Source organism: Malaya genurostris, chromosome 2, assembly GCF_030247185.1.
Source record: "Malaya genurostris strain Urasoe2022 chromosome 2, Malgen_1.1, whole genome shotgun sequence".
NCBI lineage: Eukaryota > Metazoa > Arthropoda > Insecta > Diptera > Culicidae > Malaya > Malaya genurostris.
The window spans coordinates 310,250,026-310,273,516 of NC_080571.1; the positions used below are offsets into that span (position 1 = coordinate 310,250,026).

The window sequence follows — 23,491 nt, forward strand, 5'->3', positions numbered from 1 at the left end:
ATGTCTGTGTGTGTCCGTGTGTGTATGTATGTAACAAAAATATGCACTCACTTTTCTCGAAGATGGCTGAACCGATTTCCACAAAGCTTGCATTAACTTTTCTTTTAAACAACTCAACCGAACCTCAACCTATGATTTAAATGAAAGGTCTTATAGTTTCCTAAAAAATTCTAGAACATTTTATCCAGATCGACTTCCGGTTCCGGATATAAATAAGTGGTGGAAAATTACCAATTTCATTAGTATTTATTTCCAAACGATGGTCAAAAACAGGTACAAATCCCATAAAACTGTCTGATAAAATCTTCTAGTTTGCAGAGCTTGTTAGTTTGTGGGCATGAAAGCTCAATTCGGCACTACTGGTCCCCTCTTCCTGTTCCGGAAGCACAAAAAATGGTGAAGAAAAACTCCATAAATAGAATTCACTTCGATTTGTCTGCAATGCTTGAACCGATTTTCACATACCATGTACCACACCGAAAGAAGAAGAAAACACAAAACAAATGATGCGTGCTTTGTTCTATTTCGTACACGCTATGAAGAAATCGAAACGGTTACGGATGTTTGCTACTAGTGTGTAATATTGGTAAAAGACGGTGCTGCAGTTGATAAAAATTATAGCTATTTTATTATCAGTACGACCGAAAGGATAAACGAATATAAATGAATTAAAATTTATTTGAAAAAACATGAAATTTTCTCATCCAGTAATGCAGCAATACCGTGCCGGTGGTGTAATGATGACAATAATAAAAATTAATTCTACTACATGTTTAATGCTTTTGATTCATGCTGTTTAGCTTGACTTACATATGCAGAAGTAACATAAACGCAGGTTCACTTCGTTTGTTAGATTTCGTTTAATTGATTTAATCGAAATTGAGCAGGAGATAGTAAGTATAGGTTTAACTAGGTTCAAAACTGTTCGAATTTGTAGGTCATATTTGTTGCTGGCAAACGAACCAACTTCGGCTATTCCGGTCATCCGATTACTGTTTCGGAAGTATTGGAAAGAGTGATCAAAAACTGCAAAAAGGTATCTTACTCACTTTAAGATGGCCAAATCGATTTTCACAAACTTATTGTAGATTCAAAGGAAAAGTCTTACAGTTTGATACGGAATTCCTTAATTTGTTCGGTTCCGGAACTAGAGGGTAAACAGGATTTGTAGTGTTTGTCAGATCAATTCCGAACAAACTTTCCTATTTCTATTCAATCAACAGTTCTTTTTGCGAATTCCACAGTAATATTTTGGATGTTATGAGTAATATGAGAAAGGCATCATTACACCACTAGGTGGATTAAAACAGATTTTTTCTGGGTGATGTTTACGAACTCTTACCTCTAGTCGAGAGATAATTGAGCCATCATAAGTGTCATAGAACCTCAAAACTTTTGAGTTGTTTGGGAATCAACTGGATTTGAAGGAAGGGTAAATGAATCTGTCGAAATAATTCTAATTGTTAGAAATCTAATGAACAATATCGAGGAATATATACAGAAGAGTGGGACAAAATTTATATTTCAGTTCCACCAACCTTTTCGTATTTTTTTTTGGGTCTCATAAGAACTATGCTAGAACTTTTAGTTTGCTGAGTAGATGTCGAGAATACATAAAAAAACTGAAATTAATCGTTATAACCCAATAAGAGAAAGTCAAATCATATTATGATCACTAGCAGCAGTGATGCTAGATACATTAAGGAATGATCCATTGTTCGGATCTAAAGGCGGCTTTCTTTTAATAACTTTTTCTACGAATGTCGGATTGTTTTGCGGGCTCCGAAGGTTTTCTTTAGCGTTAAATTTCATACGAAGCTAACACATGCGCGATACTTTAGAGTCTGTAGAGTGATCTCCCAGATGACTTTTTTTTGTAAAAAGTCAGTTTCCCCATACTAAATCCCATACAAACTTTATACCTCGGGCACGAAAATATAGTTTTACCTATCGATCTTAAATTTAGCATAGTTTTTATGGGACCCAAAAGCAACATGGAAAGTTTAGTGGAGCGAGAAAATAAACCATTTCACGACCTTGTCCCACCCTAATGTACAGATATTTGAATATGCAGAAGATATACATTAAGTAATAATGTCGAAACATGATCACTGTATTCCTTAAAAGTTTAAAGAGGACCTGAATTAGTAGAATTTGTACAGTTTTCTTGGCCAGTTGAATCGATTTAAATACTGCATTTGACAATCAGTTCTATTGTCATCTTTTCATATTCTAGGTCATATCAAATCATAAGAAATCAATCGACGACTTCGAGCAGATCACTGATCGGTATTTTCAAAGTCATCCGATAGTCTACTGAATTAGCAATCACATGTTACTCTATCTGTCTGAAAGAATTAATTAGAAAATAGATTTAGTTTCGTGAACTTCAAAAGCTTGAATGTCTAGTGCTTTTTAACACAATTTCGTGAGAGCGCAAAATTTATTCGCCTTATAATGATTGTCAGATTCTGGCAATAATAACAATTCCTCGGTTATTGACCAGAGCAAACAAATACAACTCCACTACAGATTCTATCACTCTAATGATTTTCTTGTGGATGGAATAGATGAGTTCAGTGTGGCTTGGATATTACTCACCCCTTGGTCATAATAGCCCTTAAAGGTAATAACAAAAAAGAACTTGTTTATACCTTTGAATAATAACCTGTTTCATTCAAATTAATAGTATGCGTACCCTTTATTATATATCTTTTCCCCTCAAGTGTTAGCCAGTTTTGCTATATTAACTCAAGACAAGTTTCAAGGGCCCTCATTAAGATTACTTTTTCTTTCGCACCCTGCTTCGTTTGCACAAAATTGACTCATCCAGTCATGATGATGAAGTAAGCCGCATGCAAATTATGCCGCAGAACTCACCCATCTACAAACACGTGCCAATGTTTCAACTCGACGGAGCCAATCGGTTCCGAACGTCTGCGCTCTATTTACGTGGTTCAGGCAAAATCGCTCAACAACCCATCCACCTCCAGTTAGTCGGTTTTTATTGCGTCGGATTACTCATTGCACCTTGGCTTACCTCTGAATGTTTCGAATGTGTGACTATTTTTAACGGTAGACGTCTTCACTTTGTTAAATGTAAGCAAATGACCTCAGCTGCAAGTCAACTTTGCAACCGACCGCACACATTAATATATCCATTCTTAATCACAGCTTTTAACCATTACTATTTTCCACTCTCTTCACTATGCCGCAGGTCTAGCAAAGCGGAGAAAAATGCCGACGGTTTGCAGGAAGTCGAGCGGGAGGTCGATCGGTACAAAGACATTCTTCAGAACCTGAACAAGCGGATAGCGACTACCGTGTCCGCCGGGCAGCCGCAGGATGTGGCAGCGAAAGAAAAGCGGGTACGCAAAATAGCCGAGTTCCAACTCGGTCAGCTGATGGAAGATTCATTCAAGGATCTACCTGCCGGGCTGCTGCGGGACGTCTTGGATAGATGCGGTAGGAGGAATGCATTGAGTTTTGAGTTTTTTTTTCTATATTTTGCTAATGATATTTTGTGCTTCATTTTAGCTCGCCTTGAGAAAACAGTTGCATCGGAGATCGTGAACAACGAGATTAACGTCGAGAATTCGGTCAGTAAAAACCTAAACGACATCATCGAGCGACATCTGGCCACGATTCAGAAACAAAAACGCATCGTAAGCAAATGCCACCAGGAGTACGAAGCGACCAGGCAAAAGTATGATGTAAGTCTTACTCACTGCTGCTGAGCTCGCTCATACGATCGGTTTCCATCGACTGAGATATGACGAGTACAATCTGTACTGAATACCTTTAGCGATACGATGATGGAATAGAAGGTTTCGTGATTCATTGTTTGCTTCGGGGTCGGATGTGGTGATAGTTATTTATACTTTCGGTTACTTCAGAAGACTTCCAGTCACTTTTTTTCCGTTATATACTGATAGCAGACTGATAACGTGTTGCTGGCGGTTGGCGAAAAATTGTTATGTTTTAACGACAAATCTGTCCGATACGTACAACTTTTATTCGAAAGTGGTTTTCTACTGAGTTGTCAGTTTCATCAAATCAGTGATCAGTGAAATCAGTGATTAACGTAAATGCTGCTTCACTCATAATAAATCATTTTAACGTTGGGATACTATATTTCGTTAGAGTGAAGTTATAGTACTTGAACGAATGTTTTTTTTTGCCAAATTGTACTTTAGCAAATGTTCGTATTCACAAAGCATACGATCTCCGTCGTATGTTTTGTGCAGTATCCGAAATCATCTTTTCGGTTTATTCAGTTACCGTGCGCGATTTTTGCAATCCTTGGATTGATTTTATTTTAAAGAGTCCGATCTATCAGATTATCTAATTCATGAGCATTCGAAATTAGATACCTAGAATCTGTGAGCATAGTTTCACCAACGATAAATCGAAAAAAAACACCGTATCTTTATTCCTAAAATTTATAAACCTACTTACTTTTCGAGATTTACCATTTATGATATGCGACACATGATACGTTTTCGATCGCAAATATCTCGATATGTATTAAACGTATAAGTCTCATTTCTTTTCCATGCCAGCGAAAACATTTTCAACATGATTGAATTTTCAGCTGTAGGAGATAACCAAACATAATTTTGCTTACTCGTTTGATGTCGATTAGCATCACGGAGGAAAATTCATTACGCATGTGTGTCTTTCTCGCATTCGGTTTTGATGTAGTTAGCCACACATCAGTCTAACTGTTCAACTGGATGATTATAGATAAAGAAGCATGGTCGAAATTCGATCACCTCTTCTGTAGTGTTAAACGAAAAACGACTAGCAGTTTTACACAATTAGTTACTAGCAGTAGTTGTTATTTTTTTTTCATAAATACGTTTATTTCTTAAGGCAGTTTACATAAGTTTTTCTTCGCCGTAGCATCACTTTTACATAATATTCTTATCCTAATTTAATTCTAACATAGTCACAACGTTTTGCATTTATTAAAACATATTCTCTTATTACTTAAATATCATCTTAGGTAACTCGTCATTAATTATGAAATCTACTCGGAAATATTATTTGAACCAAACGATTAACTTCTATAAATTATAAAATAAGCTGTTATTTTCAGACATTTTGTTAATAATTTCATAAACTGTTTCGAGTTTGTTTGTATCATTACATTATTTTTATTCTAATTTAGCTATTGGTTGAACTCATGGACGCAGCTGGGATCAGAACTAAGTCTTGAAAGGGGCCTTTATTAAATTGAAACTCCAGTTTTCTTTATGAAATGATAAATAAGTTTCATGTATGAAAGGTCACGACAAGCAAGAATGTCTCGAACTGGGATATTGGATAGTCTACCTTGGGTACGCAAAGAATTTATTAGTTGAGATCTGACATCACGATACTCCACGCATGTCCAAACGACATGATCAATATCTCGATAACCTTCGCCACAAGCACAATGATTAGTCTCGGAGAGCCCAATTCGAAGGAGATGTGCATCTAACGTGTAGTGATTGGACATGAGTCTAGACATCACACGAATGAAATCTCTACTCACATCCAGTCCCCTGAACCATGCCTTTGTCGATATTTTCGGAATAATTGAGTGCATCCACCGACTCAGATCATCTTTATCCCAAGAAGCTTGCCAGCTGGCAAGTGTTCTTTGGCGAGACGAGCTATAGAATTCGTTGAAAGCAATTGGTCTCTCATAAATTTCACCCTCAATAGCACCACGTTTGGCTAAAATATCGGCTCTTTCATTGCCAGGAATGGAGCAATGAGCCGGGACCCAGACTATAGTGATTAGATAATTATTGTTCAATATGTCGTTCAGGCACTGTTTTATTTTGCCCAGGAAAAACGGTTCAGTCTTGCCAGTCATGTTTGAGCGAATGGCTTCAATTGCACTCAGACTATCTGTGAAGAGGAAATAATGGTTTGGAATTAATGTGACGATTACACTCAAACTATATTGAACTGCTGCTAGCTCTGCTATATAAACAGATGCAGGTTCTTGAAGCCTAAATGAGGCCGAAACATTATTGTTGAACATACCAAACCCTGTCGCTTCTTCAATTCGCGATCCGTCCGTGTAAAACATTTTCTCAGAGTCAATATGCCTGAACTTACTTGAAAATATTTTTGGGATTTCCGTCGAACGTAGATGATCCGGGATTCCACGCACTTCGCGCTGCATGGATGTATCGAAAAATAAAGTTGAGTCAGGGACATTTAGGAGGCTGACACGGATAGGAATATATCTTGAAGGGTTGATTTCCTGTGACATATGGTTAAAATATACTGTCATGAATTTTGTTTGAGATCGAAGCTCGACTAGTCGTTCGAAATTATTAATTACCATGGGATTCAGCACCTCACATCTTATTAGCAGGCGTGATGAAAGCTCCCAAAATCGATCTTTTAATGGAAGAACTCCCGCCAGAACTTCAAGACTCATTGTATGTGTCGAATGCATGCACCCTAAAGCAATTCGCAAACAACGATACTGAATTCGCTCCAGTTTGATAATATGAGAGTTTGCAGCGGAACGAAAGCAAACGCATCCATATTCCATCACTGAAAGTATCGTTGTCTGATACAATTTTATTAGATCTTCCGGATGAGCACCCCACCAAGATCCTGTTATTGTTCGAAGAAAATTTACTCTTTGTTGGCATTTTGTTATCAGAAACCTAATGTGTCCTCCCCACGTGCATTTGGAATCGAACCACACCCCGAGGTATTTAAAAGTTAAAACCTGTTGGATCATTCTTCCCATCATATGGAGCTGAAGCTGCGCGGGATCATGCTTTCTTGAAAAGACGACTAACTCTGTTTTCTCCGCAGAGAATTCGATACCAAGATGAACAGCCCAATCGGACAAGTTATCTAAGGTATCTTGCAATGGTTTATGCAGATCAATAGCTTTGGGTCCAGTAACTGGAACCACGCCATCATCTGCCAATTGTCTTAGTGTACATGGGGTTACTAGACAGCTGTCAACGTCATTTACGTAAAAATTATAGAGGAGCGGACTGAGGCATGAGCCTTGCGGGAGACCCATGTAACTATTTCTGAGTGTTGCCAAATCGCCATGTGAAAAATGCATGTGTTTCTCTGACAAAAGGTTGTGCAAATAATTATTTATAACCGCTGGGAGTCCATTTTGGTGAAGCTTGTCTGAAAGAACATCAATGGAAACTGAATCAAATGCTCCTTTAATGTCTAAAAATACAGATGCCATTTGTTGCTTTTGAGCGAAGGCAATTTGGATGTCAGACGAAAGTAATGCAAGGCAATCATTCGTCCCTTTATTTCTACGGAAGCCAAACTGAGTATCTGACAACAAACCGTTCGTCTCGACCCAAGTGTCGAGACGTCGTAGAATAATTTTTTCGAACAATTTTCTGATGCAGGACAACATCGCAATGGGTCTATATGAGTTGTGATTGGAAGCTGGTTTCCCCGGTTTTTGAATGGCGATAACTTTCACTTGTCTCCAGTCAGGTGGAACAATATTTTGCTCAAGAAACTTGTTGAACAATTCCAACAAACGTCTTTTTGCGAGGTTGGGCAGATTCTTCACCAAGTTGAATTTAATTCTGTCCAACCCTGGAGCGTTATTGTTACAAGACAAGAGTGCTATAGAAAATTCCATAATTGAAAATGGGTTATTAATAAAACCATTATTTGGAGGAGATTCCCGTATAATGCTCTGCGTAGGAACAGAATCTGGGCAAACTTTCCTAGCAAAGTCAAATATCCATCGGTTCGAGTATTCATCACTCTCATTGCCCACGGTACGATTCTTCATTCGTCTGGCCGTGTTCCAAAGAGTGCTCATTGAGGTATCTCTTGACAAACCTTCGACAAAATGTCTCCAATAGCTACATTTTTTGGCTCGAAGTATGCTCTTGTACTTGGTTTCTAAAACCATAAGTTTTTCAAAATTCTGAGGAGTTCCTCCTCCCCGTTTTAGAAACGTCTTGCAAGCATTTTGTTTTGCGAGTTTAGCCTCTGAGCACTCTTTGTCCCACCAGGGGTTGGGAGGCCTTCTGTTAGTCGTTGGCCCAGGAAAGCGTTTAGTTTGGGATTGTTCTGCTGCCTCCAGAATCGAACAAATGAGGAAGTCATATTCTTCAAGTGGAGGGAGCTCTTCCATTGAATTCAAAATACTAGAGATACTACTTTGGTATTTAATCCAGTCGATATTTTTTGTCAAATCATATGGAATACTAGCGGAAGTAGCAATGCAATTGCTACTGCTAATTGAGATGATGATTGGTAAATGATCGCTACCGTGTAAATCAGGCAGTATTTTCCAGGTGCAATCTAGTCGAATTGATGTTGAGCAAAGAGATAGATCTAATGCACTTGGGCGTGCCGGAGGTCTTGGGATCCGTGTCATGCTACCCATATTTAATACCGTCATGCTAAAATTGTCACAAATGTTTTGTATTAAAGATGATCTGCTATCATTGTAAACGGAACCCCACATAATACCGTGCGAATTTAAATCCCCCAGAATCAATCGTGGTGCAGGAAGGGCTTCAACCATTTCATTAAGCTGTTGCTGTCCAACTTGTGCTTTTGGAGGAATATAAACCGAAGCTATGCAAATATCTTTGCCTTTAATGTTTATTTGGCAAGCAACAACTTCTATACTAGAAGTTGAAGGGATGTTTAATCTATAAAAGGAATAGCATTTCTTAATTCCCAAAAGCACTCCACCATACGGAGAGTCTCTATCGAGACGTATAATGTTAAAATCATTAAAATTTAAAGCTATGTTTGAAGTAAGCCATGTTTCGCATAAAGCAAATACATCACATTTTTGACTATGCAATGATATTTTAAATGAATCAAGTTTTGGCATGATGCTTCGACAATTCCACTGCAGGACAGTGATTGTATCATTTGCGACGGGTGATAAATTATCCATCAAAAGATACAAAACCTGAGACAATTGGCCATTGAGCTGATAACTGCTTCAAAAAGGTTCTAGCTATTGGAAGGAATGCCATTATGAGGGTCTTTAAGGGTTCAGATATATTGAATGCTGAGAAAATCCATTCAACAATTTCCGAAAACTTCAGTAATCCTGTTGGTGGCTGTGAAATGGAGCCCACTGGATTATTGTCTTTTTCTGTACTAGATCCTGGATTGGTTTGTGAATTTGACAAACCAGGAGGCACAGTCTTTGGTTTTGACTTTTTTTGTTTAACACGGGGATCTTTTTTTGAAGATGAAATTTTAGGTGTCTTTTTTGGTAATTTGGAGGAAGACTTCTTTCTCTTAACTGACCCTTGGGTAGTGATAAACGAATTACCTTCACTATTTTCGTCAGAGTCAGAGTCCTCTGGTTCCTCTAGATTTGAAAACCCGTTTTCGGTTTCCAAAGGGGGGACATCAATGACCGTTTTAAGCATTTCTGCATATGTGCGCTTAGACCGTGCTTTTAAAGAAAGCTTAATTTTGTCTTTGTGCACTTTAAATGCAGTGCATACTGAAATATCATCATGAGGACTATTCCCACAATAAATACATTTTTCAATTTCCTTGTTGCAATCATTATCTTTACGAGGCCCTTCACACTTAATACATTTTGGTTTATTACTACAGTAAGTAGCTGTGTGGCCGAATTTTTTGCAGTTCGTACAATTCATTACATTTGGAACAAAAAGCCGAACAGGGAGGCGAATTTTATCGACATAGACATGGGACGGCAACGCAGACCCGGCAAATGTCACTCGAAACGAGTCTGATGGGCGATAAACTTTTTTTTCCTCTTCATGAACTACTGAGTACAGTTGTTTGCACTCCAGTATTTTCACACCCTCAAGCATAGAGTTCTTGAAACGACCAACACCATGCTTGAGTAAATCATCTACCGAAAGACTCGCTTCGGTAACAACACCGTCAATTTCGACATCTTTGGAGGGTATGTAAACTTTATACTCTTTATTGAAATGTTCCGAAGAGACAATATCATTCGCGTGTTTCAAATTATTTACCACAACACGAATTTTATCGTTATTTACTTTTATGATCTCTTTGATTGAAGAGTATCGTGATGTCAAACCTTTATTAATTTGAAAAATGTTTAATGGCTTTGATATACGTCTAAAAAAGACTATCCAAGGCCCAGAAGAGCTCTCCTGATATTTTTTCGTTCGTGGGGGTATCGGATTCATGCTAGGATTTACGTCCATGGATTCATCCATTACATTAAAATTTTTAACTAAACTTTAAAATAAAATTTGAAACCAACACTACACAGTACTCAATCAAAAGGAAAAGAAAAAACTTCTACCTTGAAATTGTTGTCTATCTCCGTTGCACTGCCGTGTAGATCCTCGTTGCTCTAGATGTTCTTGTTGGATGTATCTGGACGTTGATACAATGCTGAAGCTCACTGTAGCGATAGAATATGATGTGATGCTACTGCTACCTGACATCCAGCACCACTCGAATTCCGATTTGCTTTCGTCTTCGCCAGCTGTAACCAGCGCAGGTCACCGGTGTATACCTGCGTGTTGTATGGCAGTGGAAAGACCGAGTTGTCTTGTCTCCTTCTTCCTAGTGCTCCGCACCGAAGTGCCTTCGCACCGGTGTGCCTTTGCACTCTCCTGCTTCTATGTGCCTTTGCACTCTTCCTCTTCTATGTGCCTTTGCACTCTCCTGCTCAGCACTTGTGGCTGTATATTGCGGCCTGGGTAGAGTTTGGGAAACGCCCTTTGTTGTTTCCTTCACCAACTTGGCCCAGCACTAGGGCTCTCTTATGCAGCACGACTATACGTTTTAACGGCTGCTGCCAACAGGTTTCTACCTGTAGTTCAACCGTTGTCGTATTTAACGCGTGTAAACCAACCAGCGTTATTAAACTGTACGCTTCTATACACAACCTTCTCGGTTGAACGGCTATTACTGAATGCAGTAGTTGTTATGGCTTATATTGTCTCTATCGCCTTATTCAACTGGTTCTTCTCCTCAGAAGAAAACACGCTCGGACCTATTTGATAGCGATTGTGGCAGAAGATTCGAATTTGATTATCAGATAGCTTTCATATAATTCCTGTTAAGAATGCCAAAATGGGTTTTGATTACCCGGCGCCTTCCAGCAAGAACATCCGGCCATATAATAAAGAATTTCGCTGTACCAGCTTAAACCCGCCTGATGGTTTGTTTGTTAGAAGGGTGCGTCCTACTCGTTTCAGACCTTCAGGGAAAAACACAAAGCTTCCCCCACGTGACTCAGGTTGGCAATCCACTCCATCATCCAGTCACTTGTAAGATACCCTGTTGCACTTCCTGCTCCTCCCCGTTGTCGATATACTTGAGCATAATACAATATAATATAATATAATATAATATAATATAATATAATATAATATAATATAATATAATATAATATATAATAAAATATAATATAATATAACACAATATAACATAATATAATTCAATATAACATGGTATAATATAATATAACTACAGAGAACAGACATCCAAACTAGTACAAACTTTTTCAAAAAGCTGTGTAAAGTATACAAGTGAAAATCCATTAAAAATCACCGTTGCATACGACTTTGCACTTATGAATGTCTGTTGGATATCTGTTCTCTGTGATATAACATAATATAACACAGTATAATATAATATAATAAAATATAATATAATATAATACAATATAATATGATATAATGCAATGCAGTATAATACCATACAACATAATATAACATAACAGAAGATAATATATGAAATAATATGCTATGATACAATGTATAACAATTGATGTCGCAGTGTAAGTTATGCTCTTCTTTCGTCGCAGTACTGCAGGAAATATAATATTTCTTTTTTATAATAATAATAATAATAAAAATTATTATTATAATAATACTAATAATAATAACAATAACAACGATTATAATATGTAATACAATGTAATATAATTCAATTCAATATATAACAAATAATGCAACAAAACAACAGAACCAAATGTTTCAATATACTATGATAAATATTGTACTTTAGGACGGGCTTCAAACTACAAGCCATTTCGCACCCTCTCATTCTGCTAGTAACGCAGAAGGCGATAGCACCCATGTGCGGGGTTGGGGATCGAACCCAGGTGGACTGCGAGAAAAGCATCGACTATCCCATCACGCTATACCCTTCCCCAGATAGGAACTTGTGAGGACTTAGTTATCTCACCATTTGACGACCCACATATTTTAAGCAGGATATTGAACATAAAATAACTTCACAGTTCTTTCTTTTTCAATATGTTCTAGCAGCGATACTAAACGTTAAATCAAAAATACAGTTTTATTCGTTCCAATTGAGTTTTACTTTGATGATCGTTTTCAATCAAGTTATCGATTCAAGTTATGTCTATTTAATATTATTTCTGATTTACATGTCGTTATTTGTTCACATTTGGTCAGCTAACGTGGCGTTAATAATGAAAACTTTCAAAATTATTAGTATTCTAAGATATATGAACTTATCGGCATCAACACATCGATTTCTATCTCCGATTTAACACTGTTTTTGCTGCTTCGTTTTCGACCAGCTCTTAGTATTTTGTCTTTGTTGAGTTTATGGTCGATCCTATTTTTGCAGCTTACCTATCAAAAGACACAAAATCCTATTTCACAGCTCTGCGACAAACTCTAATATTAATAATGTCGTCCGCTAAACCAAGAAGCATGTGAGACTAATTAACGTATCCCGCTTTCGAATAAATGTGAGAACTGTTATTTAAAATAAGCGCAGGTTAGCAAGTGACCGGGAAAACCGGGAAAAAGTCGGGAATTTTAGTGAAAAACCGGGAAAAATATTACTAACTAAAATATGAGTAATAGTTTCTAGCAACATGATTTTTTTCCACAAGTGAAAAGTAGAAGACAACATCCAATTTTGCGTTTGAGCGAGATGTTCAGTAAAAGTGTTGAAACAACTTATTGTCCCATACAGGGTCTATGTTGAACATTCCATTGGAAATTGGACCAACACCCCATGTCTCGTCCAACGATTTTTAAGAGCCTGCAGGTAGTTTTAAATCAATCAGGAAGCATCAGAGTTTTTCTTGTTGTTATCAATAACAGCACAATGAAAGCTCATGTTGAAAAATAAGGATAATTTAGATGCTCCAGTTGGATTTTTATTAGGTTTGGGATAAGTATTCAAAGGTAACAGGGAAAATTTTTATTAAAATTATTAAACATTCTTAGGAGTCTTCATGTTTTTAAATTTGCTAATGATTGCCCTTGTTTCATCATAATTTGTTTCAGTAATGTCAGTCTTTAGACAATATTTGTGTTATGAGATGTCAATGTCAAAATTTTTGTACATAAGAATTTAAAATTTGTTGTCTAATAGAACATTGTTAATAATTGGTTTTATGGTTTCCATCACAATCAGAGCATGATAATTCATCTGAGGGTATCGTTCATTGAACAACCGTGTTTGCAAGCGAATTACTACAATTTAAATAGCAATTTGTTGTATCATAACCGAACCGATATTGTGTTATTATCGCTGTGCCATCATCCTGTTTATAATTTTCCCGCCGAACTGATATTTCTACTTTCAATTCCGGGAGGAACGAAGAAAACTATTCAAAATGCTTTGAAATTGCAGGAATAGATTGTTGATGGTTTTTCAGAGTTTCCATTTTAGGGATTGTGGTTCCTTATTTATTTATTTTCCATATTGATTTATTTTAAATTATATGTATACCAAAAAATAATGAATACGATCATGTGCGCTCGAAAGAAATAGGTTACGTGTATACAAAACCCCAAGATGACTAGGAAAAGGCTCTATGCTGTTTATACATCAAGATGCCCGATAAGTACTTCAATCCTCAATTAGTGAGCTTATTTTGATGTTCTTTTTTGGACATGGGATATCTGTTTGAAGCTTAAAGGAATATTAAAAAAAAACTAAATAGAGGCGATTTGAGTCAATTCCAAAAACCGGGAATTTTTATCTCGCAAACCGTAAGCGAGCTCATAAACTTAAAGCAGCCCACGATTTCATTCCTTCTAACTTCTAATAAGCATCTAATGTCACACCAAGTATCTGGACTCTTGATTTAAATTCATCGCTCGTCCTCGAATCAGTCTAATCTACTTTTTGCAACATCTGGTTCTATTTGTCACTGTTTCGTTGAATTGTATATTACTGCATGCTGTCCTCCCGAAATTGATCAAGGATTTGTCGCAGGATGAATACATATGATATGTTGTTAATCGTCGTTATTGATTTGTTATTCGACGATAAAGGATTTACCCAAACGAAGCAGTTTGCAGAAGAGCTCATCATTGATGGCATTATTGAGAATTGTTATGCATTGTTAGTTTTTTTTCAATCTGGCTTTTAGTCTAGTAAATAGGGCACTTGAAATCAAACACCCAGTCCGAAAGTATTTCTTCAATGAATCGACAGAAAATAATCTAATTGTTAGCAAATAATCCTTTGAATTGCGTTGTTATTTTTTTTTTTGTTCATAAAATTGTTTTTATTCCGGCTCATTCGCTTTTGGGCTTGATGTGGCCGTTTAACAAAAAAAAGAAATAATTTTTTTTATTTCTGGATCTTGTTGTCATTTTCTTTCTTGGCGGAGAGGCGTTTTCATGGCTATCCAACGAATGAAGGGGGACCAGTGGCTCGCTATTCACGCTCGCGTCCATTGGTTCGGTGTCACTGTTGTTGGCGTAATCGTCGTTATTGCTTACATTTGTCCAAGCGTTGGGTGCGTTGTTAGTTGTAGTTAGGGTACCTCGTCCTACATAGGGTACAACTGATTTCGTTGAGGAGCAAGCTTCATTGTTGTTGATGGCTGTCTCCGATGTGCTGGAGTTTTTTGAGGTTAGTGTGCCCTTTGGTGCAGATGTCTTCTTGTTCAGTTATTCACATGGCTTACCATAGTGAACGGCATTTTGGCAATATTGACATGTGGCCATCTGATTGTCATAGGTAACAAGTTATTTGCACGGAATTCTTGTATCTTGGCTGAAATTCACATAAGAAGGTATAGCCTTCTTTAAGCGCATGCGTAACAAACGTACGAATACCTGGGAAAAGTTCTTACACTTTTATTTGTCGATGGAAAGAATCTCTCCGTACTGGGAAATAGTTTTGCGAATATAAGGATCGATGACGCTTGAGGGAAGATCATGCACACGCTCTTCTATAGCACTATCTTCCATATACACTGGTATGTTGTACTTGATGTTTTCATGCTCCACATAGTGCGCATTGTTATTGTCTTTAGCGAATTGAATTGCATAGAACTCTTAATAAAACTGGATGTAAAAAACATTTTTTGTCTTGTTGCATTGAAGAAAATGCACACGTTTAATGTCAGCATGCATTTACTCTCTAAGAAAGCCTTTAAGTTCTCGTATCGAAGGTCGAATTTTGCACTGCCTGAAGTCAACAAGAATTGTATTCTTTCGTAGCATAGTTTACATAAATTAGATCAATTATTGGAGGTTGTTTGGACAAAGTCTGGTTACTTATGCTTTATGCCGTCCATAAGAGCTGGTACAGTCCTATCTGGAATCATTCTTAAAGCTTAAAGAAGATCTGACAATTTATGTTTTAAGGGCAAAATGACCCAATTAGTTTCATAGCATTCTTGCGCCCTGGTACACTTCAATTGGAACGTATTTATTTCTCATATACGATTTGAAATTTCTATTAGCCCTGCAATATAAGAAAAGTAAAAAAAAAGACGGGTGGGTAATGTCAGAGACATAACTGGATGTCGTGAATACGGAAACAACTGACATGTTCCTTAAAACTTTAGAATATCAATTAGTTGATCAATTGTATGAATTATGCAAGCATTCGTTTTTTCACATTTTTCGCAAAAACAAAGAAACTTGCACTAAACTGAGGATATTTACCTTCGATTTGCGAAGAAGAAATCCTAATAGTTCCTTAGAAGACTTTTAGAATCTATAAGAACGGCTGATTTTGTATGATGCTCTCCACCGTTGTCTTCTTTTCGTTGTTTTTTCGCCAATGCAAACAACTGGCAGCTGTGAAGTAATCGCTCTTGTCGGAAGCGAAACTAGCTTTGCAAACGACACACACAAACTGATCCAATTTTTGTTAAGAGGTTTCTTTTTACGTGACTTCGTTTTCACTATTGAGCGGTCCTAAAGGCCATAAAAATAGCAGCATATATAATTTTAATGTGGATTATTTCATTTTGTATATGCATTTCATTGAAAGAAACTATCAGGATGCTGTACGGGATTCATTCCTGCCTTTCAGAAGGACCAAATTGTGGAACTCACTACGATATTAAACACTGTTCGAGACATTTTTCTTGAACGATTTGTTGCACAGCAGCAGATATTTTGTTCTCTTCCTCAGAACGCGCTCTGATTGGCTGGTGTTGACATGGGTTAAATGAGACAGATTTTTCAATAGTTTACTATTGAAATACTTCAATACTGTTGCTTTACACGTTTAAGTTTAAAAATTTCGATTCTATTGGTAGTTAGATTATATAAATCCTTTCACAGATCACTGAGCTATGATCTTTAAAAATACGAAAAAGGCAAACGCGCCTTCGGATTTATCCTATTTGATACTCGTTTATACCAAACATTTCAGAAAAGTTCAATTTTGAATTATTTGAGATTATGTCACACAACTGAAAATTTTATCATAAAATTGTGATAATATTTCCGATGGCATGTAGTAAAATTATGTTGATTCGTTAGATACAAGAAATATTTACGATTAAAAACATATTACTCTCTCAGAGGGTAAACTTTGAAAAGGCGCCCCATAGTAAAGTAAGTCGTATTCACGACAAAAAATAATTTACTAATAAAAATTTGGCCCTTTTGAAGATTGACGATTGATTGATTGGACCGTTTTTTTGGCCACATGAGTTTCGAAAATTTTCAAAAAAATGTTTATATTATAATAGTTTCCGGAAATTCTAGATTTCATCGTAAATCGTAAATCAGTTCATTCATACTACTTGAATCTCATTTCCAGTCTTCTTATCCTTCCCGTGTTCTATGTGCTCTAGTCGGTTCTTACTAACTAACTCCTTTGTCATATTGCAGTCAGCGCAACGCAACAATGACCAGCTCGGCAATCAGGCTAAGCTAACCCAGCTCAAAGATGACCAGGAGGAATTACACAACAAGCTTGAAAAGGAGCGAGATTTGTACGAATCGTACATGTACGAACTGTTGGCCGAGGAGGAGAACATCGCTAACTATGTTAAGGAATACGTCAAACACCAGGAATTGTACTATACCTCGGCACTGCGGGAGATCCAGAGTACCATCAATAGCATGGATGGCTTGTTCCGTAAGTTGTTTGCTTTTTCAATTTACCAGCTTCCTTTGAATAATGTTTTCTCTTTTTAGGCCGAAATAATAAACAAATTTTCCACACGCCCCTGCGAGAGCATCTGAAAGCGACGAATCGTAAAATCGCTTACGTCATCGAGCTCTGTGTCTGCTGTTTGCTAGAGAAAGGCCTCTATGAGGAAGGACTGCTGAGAGTTGGCTGTGGTAAGTGTCTAATGCTGCAGTCATTATGGTTAGAAATCAATACATACTTACCGCCGTGGTAACGGTTTCATCGTACTCTCGATGCTAAAATTTGATTGATATTAGAACGTGTTTTACTCCCTTTATTACTTTAATCATCAATAGTGTGGCGTGAACAGTATTTATAGCGGATACTGATTATCGCCTTTCAGTCTGTATGGTTTGAAATTAATGAGAAACGGATCGATCGGATGGTAGAACACTGTTTTAATGCTGATGTCATGAAAATAGTAAATGTTTATCACTTTCTCGCTAACTTGCTATATTGGTGAAGCCACATGTTGGGTGGAAACAGTTTTCAAATTACAACCGTATGGCTGTACAATTATCTCTTAGCCAAGAACAACTACGAACGAATATTACACAGAAGTGATGCACATAACTATGAGTGTACGATTTTGAATTTAACATCTAACTTCAAGTTTGATTCAATTATTTGATGATATTTGAAATGGATTTAAATTTCCACCTTCTCAATTAGATTGCTTAATGTGTCCATTTAAAAATTTCATATCTTTAGCTTTTGTTATTCGATGTTTGCATAATATTTTCAACAGCCAGTTAAGCAAGAATCATAATTTATATCCATAAACATTTGAAAGTACAATTGTTTCGTAGCTCAATTTTCGTTATTATATTAAATTGAAGAAATGAGGTAACGGGAACTGAAATACTGAAGGAGTACGCTATGTCAGAAACATCTGCAAAGTTGGCGTATTCGTGTTATGTGTAAAGATTCAGGGCCTTCAGACTAAAAAAAAAAATTCTGTTGCTAATATTTTGAATTTTCAGGAACGAAAATTGCACTACTTTGGGATTAATATTTTCACATTTTCTCATTTCAATGGAAGGAAATATCACAAATTAGTTCTTCGTGATTGATTGGAACCGCTTAGTTGAATTTATTCGATATTGAACGATGTTGATGGTATTTTCTTCGAAAGCGAGAATCCTCAGAACACTTATGAAATAAATCGCGTAAGGTGAACAGCACACAAAGCAATTCCGCACATAGTCCACTCAATGGCTTGATTTGCTATTGCAAATCGATGTCCTATCCTATACTATCGTAGTTAGTTTTAGGATGGGTAAATAGGTTCTTGAAAGAATCGAATAATTAAACAACTTCTATGTTCATAAATACGTTTATTTCTTAAGGCAGTTTACATAAGTTTTTCTTCGCCGTAGCATCACTTTTACATAATATTCTTATCCTAATTTAATTCTAACATAGTCACAACGTTTTGCATTTATTAAAACATATTCTCTTATTACTTAAATATCATCTTAGGTAACTCGTTATTAATTATGAAATCTACTCGGAAATATTATTTGAACCAAACGATTAACTTCTATAAATTATAAAATAAGCTGTTATTTTCAGACATTTTGTTAATAATTTCATAAACTGTTTCGAGTTTGTTTGTATCATTACATTATTTTTATTCTAATTTAGCTATTGGTTGAACTCATGGACGCAGCTGGGATCAGAACTAAGTCTTGAAAGGGGCCTTTATTAAATTGAAACTCCAGTTTTCTTTATGAAATGATAAATAAGTTTCATGTATGGAAGGTCACGACAAGCAAGAATGTCTCGAACTGGGATATTGGATAGTCTACCTTGGGTACGCAAAGAATTTATTAGTTGAGATCTGACATCACGATACTCCACGCATGTCCAAACGACATGATCAATATCTCGATAACCTTCGCCACAAGCACAATGATTAGTCTCGGAGAGCCCAATTCGAAGGAGATGTGCATCTAACGTGTAGTGATTGGACATGAGTGTGGACATCACACGAATGAAATCTCTACTCACATCCAGTCCCCTGAACCATGCCTTTGTTGATATTTTCGGAATAATTGAGTGCATCCACCGACCCAGATCATCTTTATCCCAAGAAGCTTGCCAGCTGGCAAGTGTTCTTTGGCGAGACGAGCTATAGAATTCGTTGAAAGCAATTGGTCTCTCATAAATTTCACCCTCAATAGCACCACGTTTGGCTAAAATATCGGCTCTTTCATTGCCAGGAATGGAGCAATGAGCCGGAACTTCTATGTTTTACAATAATGATATATGGTATAGCGTAACGGGTAAGTCGATGGGTTTCACGCTGCCCACTTGGGCACGATTTCCAACCCTGCACATAGGGTCAGAAAGTTGTACTGGCTCGATGGCGAATGACCTTATGGTTGAAACCTCTATAATTAAAAAAGTATAATGGTGTTTTCCTTGAAGACAAAGGATCAACATGAAACAATTTTCTTCTCGTGCGGTGCAAACGGTTCTCGAAACGACACTCTTCGCAGTCTAACGTCGAATAATGCCAGCAAAAGTTCTAGAGGGTGAAATCATAGATTTGATTGTTTTTGAATTATGTGTTTAGAACTTTGTGAATATAAAATAACTAATGGCCTTAAGGTTCGAACCACTATAATCGAAACAAAAAAAGACACAAGCTCATGTTGAGCTGCAAGTAACCAGTTTGTACTAAGAGCACATGACTTTAAATTGTGTTACTATTTTTCACGTTTCGTCTTCGATTAATCAGTGCAGAGCAGTTCAGATTGAACTGCTTAAACAGTTAAACTTGAAACGTTAAGCAAACGTAAAGTTAACGCTATTTGCGAACAGTGTTGGTGATTGCCGAAAATTTGACAGAAGCTGCTCGATATTTATCAATATTGTATACAACATTTTCAATCCGATAGAAGATGCTACAAGAACTCAAGTCTCTCAATGCATGAACCGCGAGAGAATTTTTCTACATTTCTTCTACACTTCATACTCTGAGTATTTCACGGCCCCTAAAAAAATACAGTCTGATAAATGATTGGTGCTGTGTGGAATTTACCAAAAGAGAATCAAAATTGACAATTATCGCAGAAAATCGAATTGATGATTCTCATACTAGGTTGCAATGTTTCAAAACCCTTGTGTGGAGCATTCACATACATTTTCATAGACACAACTTATACAAAGGTTATATGCACATTGTTAGAATAAGCGGCAATAGTAAAATGATTCTATCGCAATTATCAACTGCCCGTATAGAATCGGATCGCGAAACGAGAATAAGCGACCGTTTGTTGCTTTAGAGAGAATCACAACAGCAGCGTGCTAACCTTTTATTCTCAGACAGGTCATCGAGAGAAATACGCTCTCGCACTGGTGTCTATTCTATGTTAAATGAATCATGCCGGTTTTTTGTTGCTGCGTTGATATCCGTCTCTGATGGCACTGATTGAATCGTGTGAAGAGTTGCTAGTGAGCGTTTTTTGATACGACTAAAGCCATCCTTGGTTGCTGAATTGCCCCCCTTAAGGGGGGTAGTCTTTTTTTTTTAAGCCCGACTTTAAATTTTTGAAATGTTTTTTTTTATCCAGTGTAGAACTTTTTCAATATTTTTTTTTTTGAAAAAATCTTCAGCAGGTTTGAAAAAAAATGTAAGGGAACTCTGGCCCTTTTCAAATGACAGTCTAGATTAGTTTTGGGAAAACAAAGTATGCAAAATGATTTTTTGGTGACAGAGTCACATTTCCAAAAAGTTTAAAAGGCGGGTAGGGTCTGACACTTTTGAAAAATCATTTATTGTTTTCTTATAGTTTTCTTATAGTAGTAGTAATAAATTTTCAAGCCTGTTGAAACGAAACTCTGGAAGTTATGGACTTTTATCTATGGCTATCTCATTCTACGAAGAAGCAAGAGCTTCAAATCTTGAAATTTTTCATGTGATGTGATGTGATGTGAAGTGAAGCCACCATCAGTTCAAGGACTTGCCAGTGGATGCGGGTAGACTTACAGTAGCCCCGATATGACTCATCCATTCACTTTCTTACTATAGCTGTTACCGAAAAGCGAACAAAAAGGGTTGGGCGGATATGTAAGTAGAGTTACTTACTCGTATTCCGCGGGAATAAAAGAAGCTCTTCCAACCATAATATCCAGTGCATGGATGAAGCATTTCGCTATACATGCTTGAACCCGCCTGATGGTTTGTTTGAGAAGGGCGCGTCAGACTCATTTCAAACCTTCAGAAGGAAACAAGTTTCCTTCAAGTGACTTGGGCTGGCTATCCACAATCCCTCGTCCAGTCGTCAATTCGTCCGATGCCCTGATGCTCCCTACCCTTTACGACCCCGTGCAAAATGTTTTATATTGAAAAATACAATGAAACATAGTGTAATGAAATTAATATAACATGAAAAGATATAATTGATTACAAAATAATACAATATAACATAATATAATATAATATATTTTAATTTAATATAATATAATACAATGTCATACAATATAATATAATATATCATAAAACAATATATAAAATAACATTTAGTGTAGAGTGTCAGTTATGCTCTTCTATCTTCGCAATACTGCAGGAAGTAGAATATTTCTCTTCTAATAACAATAATAATATCCACATCTATAAAAATAATATATGTTATTTTTATTGATGACAAATTAATAATAATAACAGTAAATATAATAATGAAAATAATAATAAAAAACGAATCTAATATAGTACAATGAATTATATAATAAATAATAGAATGAATAAAATGATATGTTGCGATATGCTATGATATTATATTACTTGAATTTATATGTCATTTCTCATGCTCTCATTCTGCCCTCAACGCATTCCATCGACCACCACATTGTCACCACAGACACACGTGTAGGCATGAAACAGGAACCAGTGAGGACCAAGCTCACCTTGTGACGACCTTGATAGTTAGTTAAAAGATTACTTTAATATAACTGATAATGATAATGATAATTTATAAGGAAAACAAATTTATATTTTGCGCAGAGGTACGTAGTACTACTCACAATAAACCCTATAATATAATATAATATAATATAATATAATATAATATAATACAACATAATACAATATAACATAATATAGTAGAATACAATATAATATAATATCATAAAATATAATATAATTATATAATATAATATGCTATGATGCAATGCAGTATAATACCATAATAACATAAAATAGTGTAAGACGATAATATATGAAACAATAGGCTATGATATAATATAACAGTTAATGTCGCAGTGTAAGTTACGCTCTTCTCATAATAAAAATAATACTAATAATACATGATGTAATAAACGACAGAATTATATGTTACAATATACTATGATAAACATTGCACTTTAGGATGGGCTTCAACCTACAAGCCATTTCGCACCCTCTCATTCTGCTACTAACGCAGAAGGCGATAGCACCCAGTCGACGCCGTTCTATTGACCAAATGTCATCATAGACGCTCGGGGAGGCATGAGATAGGGACTTGTGAGGACTTAGTTATCTCACCATTTGACGACCGCTTCAAATCTTGAAATTTTTCATTATGATAAATTATAAAAGAATAAATATGATTTTTTAAAAATGTTAGACCCTACGTGCTCCCTGGAGTAATTAATTGTTTCCATTGATTATTAGTTTGTTCCGAAATGCGTGGACTTTCAACAGAACAACGCCGAAAAATTGTGTACAAATGGTGCACAGAACGCGGGCTGTCACTGAGAAAGATAGCAAAAATGGAAGGAGTAAGTGAAAAAGCCGTGCGAAATGCAATCAGGAAGTTCGGTGAGAATAACACTTTTGAGGATAAACCGAAAACGGGTCGAAAAAAGGTCCTTCTAACCCTCAGTTGGATAAACGTATACTAAAGGCGTTCGAGCAAAAGAAGGAGGTTTCAGTTCGGGATGTGGCCAAAAAAGTGGGCACTTCGAAGTCAAGTGTTCTTCGTGCTAAAGAACGTTTGAATCTTCGAACCCATAAGAAGCAGAAACAACCAAAACGTAGTCCGAAACAAGAAGCATCGATCAGGCCGAGGGTTCGAAAGCTGTATAATACGATTCTTGCTGGAAATTTGAACTGCAT

General features: G+C 36.5%; 1 protein-coding gene across 13 annotated transcripts in view; it reads left to right on the forward strand.

Annotated features, from left to right (window-relative positions):
• The window catches only part of LOC131431091 (rho GTPase-activating protein gacI-like), a 73,535-nt gene that overhangs the window by 44,522 nt on the left and 5,522 nt on the right, over positions 1–23,491 (forward strand). For all 13 annotated transcript variants that reach the window (XM_058596583.1, XM_058596577.1, XM_058596576.1 and 10 more), the window contains exons 3-6: positions 3,218–3,465; positions 3,538–3,713; positions 17,085–17,334; positions 17,394–17,540. In XM_058596583.1, coding sequence (XP_058452566.1) covers positions 3,218–3,465; positions 3,538–3,713; positions 17,085–17,334; positions 17,394–17,540 — 821 coding nt within the window. The remainder of the gene's footprint in view (positions 1–3,217; positions 3,466–3,537; positions 3,714–17,084; positions 17,335–17,393; positions 17,541–23,491) is intronic.